At 38.0% G+C, this 6,068-nt stretch overlaps 1 protein-coding gene across 13 annotated transcripts in view; it reads right to left on the bottom strand.

Annotated features, from left to right (window-relative positions):
- The window catches only part of LOC310717641 (muscleblind-like protein 1), a 122,985-nt gene that overhangs the window by 8,271 nt on the left and 108,646 nt on the right, over positions 1-6,068 (bottom strand). For 12 of the 13 annotated variants that reach the window (XM_083525996.1, XM_083526002.1, XM_083525997.1 and 9 more), the window contains 2 exons: positions 4,585-4,824; positions 599-749 (listed from right to left, as the gene is read on the bottom strand). In XM_083525996.1, the coding sequence (XP_083382122.1) occupies positions 599-749; positions 4,585-4,824 (391 nt within the window). Of the gene's footprint in view, positions 1-598; positions 750-2,527; positions 3,615-3,909; positions 4,825-6,068 lie in introns of those variants that run through there. The other variant, XR_014530875.1, reaches the window with a different exon arrangement.

The raw sequence follows: 6,068 nt of genomic DNA, 5'->3' as shown, positions 1-6,068 counted from the left end.
ATACAACTTTGTGGTAACAGTTTAGGAAATGAACCACATCTGGCTGGAAAAGTCTGGTGTTTCATTATTTTTGGCCATATAGTGTACTAGGAAAGAAGAACGTATGGTGGACATTCCATAAATTCTTAATCCAAACAAATGTTTCAGTGTAAAATGTAAACTCATTGAAAGGGTGAAGCTCATTGTGAGCATTTGCTAGAGGAATCTGCCTTCACTGGTGTGTCTTTAATATTCTTATTATATTAAGTAGTGAAGAAAAACATGTGGTTATGAAGGAAGACTGCTATAATGGAAGCTGACGTCGACACTTTTCAGTCGTTTTCCAAAAGTTGCTTATCCACACTGAAACATCTGAAAACGCCTGAGTAAGACGCTTTGACACGCATCATTTCCGCCTGCCATTTATTGACTTTCCTGCTCTTCGAAATGTCACGCCGATATCGAGGACAGGCTCCATCACGTGATCAAAAGAAATGCTTTATTCTCTACATTGGAAGTGATCAACGTCTTGCTATTGGCTCTCTGCAGTCACATGGGTCAGTATACTGGATTAGTTCGATGGTGAAATGGTGTAAAGGTGACAGCAGGAGTGACCTACCTGATGGTATGAACGCCGCCTGTTGGTGAAACTGCATGTTGGTCAGGGCCTGTTGGTACTGGAACATGCCAGTGTTGAACATGGCCGTGGCACCGTTGGTTTTTTCAAGTGCGGGTCTCTTTGGTAATGGAGGCAAAACGGATGGAATCCCCTTAAGAACAGACAGATCGAGATGTTGGAAAGAGAAAGAGGAACAGAATTGAAGGGATGAGCCACAATTCAAAAATATGACACTATTTATAGTAAAATACATCCTCGTTCGAACAATTGGTACTACAATTAATTATAAATAGTACGAATTATATTAAACTGTAAAGGCATTGGAGATTTTGTTCAATAGTAAAAGCAAATAATAATAATAATAATAATAATAATAATAATAATAATGTAAACTGCACTGCTAGCTCCGTGATTAAATATAAGCAATGTTATTTACCCCACACACACTACACCCCCAAGGTAGACATGCATATTTAAAAAACAGCAACGTTCATGCAAATTATCTAAAACATACATATTTAGAAGTAATTTCATTCTCTGTATACGATATAAAACATGTTCACAGCTTGTTCTGTGTCAGTTTCAGAGGTGATAAACTGACTGCAGCTACCAATTTTTTTTTCTTTGTCAAAGCTTTGCAGCTTCTATCTATCTATCTATCTATCTATCTATCTATCTATCTATCTATCTATCTATCTATCTATCTATCTATCTATCTATCTATCTATCTATCTATCTATCTATCTCTCTCTCTCTCTCTATAGCTCTCTAGCTCTCTCTCTCTCTCTCTCTCTCTCTCTCTCTCTCTCTCTCTTTCTCTCACTCTCTCAATCAATCAATCAATCTATCTATCTATCTATCTATCTATCTATCTATCTATCTATCTATCTATCTATCTATCTATCTATCTATCTATCTATCTATCTATCTATCTATCTATCTATCTCTCTCTCTCTCTCTCTCTCTCTCTCTATAGCTCTCTAGCTCTCTCTCTTTCTCTCTCTCTCTCTCACTCTCTCACTCAATCTATCTATCTATCTATCTATCTATCTATCTATCTATCTATCTATCTATCTATCTATCTATCTATCTATCTATCTATCTATCTATCTATCTATCTATCTATCTATCTATCTATATATTTATCTCTCTCTCTCTCTCTCTCTCTCTCTCTCTCTCTCTCTCTCTCTCTCTCTCTCTCTCTCTCTCTCTCTCTCTCTCTCTCTCTCTATAGCTCTCTAGCTCTCTCTCTCTCTCTCTCTCTCTCTCTCTCTCTCTCTCTCTCTCTCTCTCTATAGCTCTCTCTCTCTCTTTCAATCAATCTATCTATCTATCTATCTATCTATCTATCTATCTATCTATCTATCTATCTATCTATCTATCTATCTATCTATCTATCTATCTATCTCTCTCTCTCTCTCTCTCTCTCTCTCTCTCTCTCTCTAGCTCTCTCTCTCTCAATCAATCAATCAATCAATCAATCAATCAATCAATCAATCAATCAATCTATCTATCTATCTATCTATCTATCTATCTATCTATCTATCTATCTATCTATCTATCTATCTATCTATCTATCTATCTCTCTCTCTCTCTCTCTCTCTCTCTCTCTCTAGCTCTCTCTCTCTCAATCAATCAATCAATCAATCAATCTATCTATCTATCTATCTATCTATCTATCTATCTATCTATCTATCTATCTATCTATCTATCTATCTATCTATCTATCTATCTATCTATCTATCTATCTATCTATCTATCTATCTACATTACACTTCCACCTAATTCTCTGCAAGTCACTGCATCAGTTAATCACCCCCTTTTATTTTGACATTTATTTAAGTTTTACTTAATTTACAAAAAAAAATAAATCATTCTAACAACAGAGCTACATGCCTAGCTAAAAGGTGAAAGGACATAGTACCAGGTCAAAGGTTGCCTTGAGGGGTCGCTTCAGTGATTTGACAGCCGACTGAGTCTTAATTAGCAGGCAGCGAGCACATGATGGCAATGGGCCAATGGGGGGTCAAGCGCATTAACATAAACAGCAAGCAGAGGTGCATCATGGGGCAGCAGTGCAGTTTGGGTAGGTGAGGAAAAAAAAAGAAAACAAAACAAAAGTAAAAAAAAAAAAAACAAACAAACAAAAAAAAACAAATCACCAAAATGCAATATACAACAAATAACAAGACTAAGGCATGCACAGTAATGACAATTAGTTACCGTAAGGACTAAAATGATCTGTCTGTCGAGCTTTCTGCATTTATTTCTACAAATAAATGATTTTACTTTCTTTTTGAAAAAGGACTACCAGAAAACTATGCTACGACAGCGTTTTATTGCCACCTTTAAAATGTTAAAACTTGTATATTATGAGATTAAAGTCGTAGCAATACGAGAATGAAGTCGTGATATTTTAAGAAAAAAGTCACACTCCGTCGCTTGAACTCCTTCAGGGTCTATTTCTTCGATCATCACCTCATTTTCTCTTGAAAAACAACATCTCTTCGAATAACACGCAGATGTAACTGTCAGTATGCTTCGAGTCGACCACTGGTGCCATTTCAGGTGCACAAAAGAGGCAATTTTGTCTGTCTGACATTTATTTCTGAATAAATTAAGTTTGCTACATAACCACTGTAGAGTTTATTTATTAATTATAACTCCGTAATTTCCTTAGTGCCAAATCCGAACCTAAAGTAATATTCAACCAAATCCTCCATATCGGTTTTATGCAAAACAGTGAAATGTTTCTCCCAATTCTGTGATTTTTTACAAAATATTACAACTTTGATCTCATCCTATTACGGCTTTGACTTTATTCTTAAAATCTTTCAACTTTATTCTCACTTTGCTACGACTTTAATATCATAATCTTTTACGTGCCACTGAAACACCGCCATACTATGCTGCTGAAGACAATAAAGAGAAAAATAATAAAAATAAAAATGAATCACAGTTGGGTCCAAAAGTTTCAATCCACTGTAGATGTGTTATTTCATCATCGATTCATATACTAATATATATTATATTCATATACTAATATATATTCATATACAGTATATTATTACTGTTTCTGTAAAAAACTTTCTTTTCGGCTTCTCCCGTTAGGGGGCGCCACAGCGGATCCTCCGCACGTTTGATTTGGCACATGTTTTTACGCTGGATGCCCTTCCTAACGCAACCCTCCCCAATTTATCCGGGCTTGGGACCGGCACTAAGAGTGGCTGGGGATGGTTCCCTGACCGGGAATCGAACCCGGGTCGCAGCGGTGAGAGCGCTGCATCTTAACCACTAGACCACCAGGGGACCGTATATTATTACTGTTTCTGTAATATGTCATTTTCTAGAGTAACAGCTCTAGACAGGAGACTCCATTTGATGGACATTGGAGTTTTAAGTTGCTGTAAAATATACGATTACAGAAACTTTGTTGTGACTATACACAGTGTAAGAATGCAGAAAAGACAGACGTCTTCAACCTTAATAATAGTAAAAAAACAGAGAGAAAAGTAAGGAATCGGATGTTTATAGCTGCTATAATGTAAACGATTGCGTTTTTTTCTTTATTTCAAATCGTTGTTTTTTTTTTTTTTTTGCGAGCACAGTGTTTTTCCTCTGAACGATTTCAAGATGTTCGGAAAACATCATTTGTTTTAATGACTGATGAAATATAAGCGTTTCTTGTTAGTGGATTCGGAATTTTGGACCCCGCTGTATGCTGAAGCTACTTCCACTGCTAGAGTTAAGTTAGAACAGTTATAACACAGTTATAACAGGTTGCTTATGCGCAAGGTAAAGCAAACGCATCAGTTCCTCTGCATGAGCACATACTGCATTACCGTCACCATAGCTCAGGCGCAAGTGCTGTTTGCTGGTGTTACATTTCTAGGAAATAGGGAAAAGGAGGAGCAGAGCCTGAGAGGGTGCTAAAGGAGCGGGCAGGGAGTGTATACTGGACTGGGCAAAGGCTGGCACCGACCTACCATGGCAGCGGCGGCGGCCGCCTGGTTGACTTGGTGCTGCGCGGCCTTGATCTTGGCCTGCAGGTGCGCCGGAGGGTGGAAGTACTTGCACTTGTCGCGCGAGCAGCGGCCCTTGATGTAATCCATGCACACGGTCACCGTGTTGTCGTTGGTGTCGATCATGGCGCTGTCAGACGGGTGAGCGAAGCGACAGTCATTCTCACCTCGGGTGCAGTTACCTCTCTGATACTCCCGACACACCTGGGGGTCGATCATATAGAGAGAGAAAGAGAGAAGAGAGGGAGAGAGAGAGATAATGGAGGAATGACAGAGAGCAAGAAGGTAAATAGATTAAAAAAAGGAAAAAAGAGTGAGAAAGAGAGAGAGAATAAGTAAAATATTGAGAGATAAAGAAAAAGAGAGAGAATGAGTACAATAATGAGAGATAAAGAAAGGGAATGACAAAGAGATGAAGAGGCAGATAGATTCAACAGTAAGAGAGAAAGAGAGAGAGAGAGAGAGAGAGAGAGAGAGAGAGAGAGATTGAGAGAGAGAGAGAGAGAGAGAGAGAGAGAGAGATTGAGAGAGATCGAGAGAAAGAAAGTAAATGACAAAAATGGAGAGGTAGATAAATTAAACAGAGAGATAGAGAGAGAAAGAGATAATAAGTGAAATAATAAGAGAGAAAGAAAAGGGAATTGCAGAGATGGAGAGGTAGATTAAACATAGAGAGAGAGAGAGAGAGAGAGAGAGAGAGAGAGAGAGAGAGAGAGAGAGAGAGAGAGAGAGAGAATATGTAAAATAATGAGAGAGAAAAAGAGGGAATGGCAGAGAGATTTAGAGGTAGATAGATTGAACAATGAGAGAGCGAGCAAGAATTTCGAGACAAAGAATAAGAAAGAGAATGAGAAAAATAATGAAAGAGGGGGAATATGACAGAGAGATGGATAGGTTGATAAACAGAGAGAGAGAAGAAAAGAAAGAAAGAGAGAGAGCGAGAGAGAGAGAGCGAGAGAGAGAGAGCGAGAGAGAGAGAGAGAGAGAGAGAGAGAGCGAGAGAGAGAGAGAGAGAGAGAGAGAGAGAGAGAGAGAGAGAGAACGATAATGAGTGAAATAATGAGAGATAAAGAAAGAGAATGACAGAGAGGTGGAGATGTAGATAAAATTAAAAAGAGAGAGAAAGACAGAGTGCGACAGGCAGACAGACAGACAGACAGACAGACAGACAGACAGACAGACAGACAGACAGACAGACAGACAGACAGACAGACAGATAGATAGATAGATAGATAGATAGATAGATAGATAGATAGATAGATAGATAGATAGATAAATGAGACAGTAAGAAAGGCAACAAGGCAACAGATCGAGAGATACAGAGAGTAATAAAGAAAGAAAGACAAAACAGAAAAAAAATAAAAAAATGAAAAAAGAAAGAAAAAGAAAGACAGACAAGGTTGAGAATAATGTCTATAGTTTTGAAATCAAGGTAAATATTTTTATTC

The sequence above is a fragment of the Silurus aristotelis genome (genome assembly GCF_946808225.1).
Source record: "Silurus aristotelis genome assembly, chromosome: 22".
Lineage (NCBI taxonomy): Eukaryota > Metazoa > Chordata > Actinopteri > Siluriformes > Siluridae > Silurus > Silurus aristotelis.
Note: the sequence above shows the minus strand (reverse complement) of the source record. Positions and strands in the feature narration are given on the sequence as shown.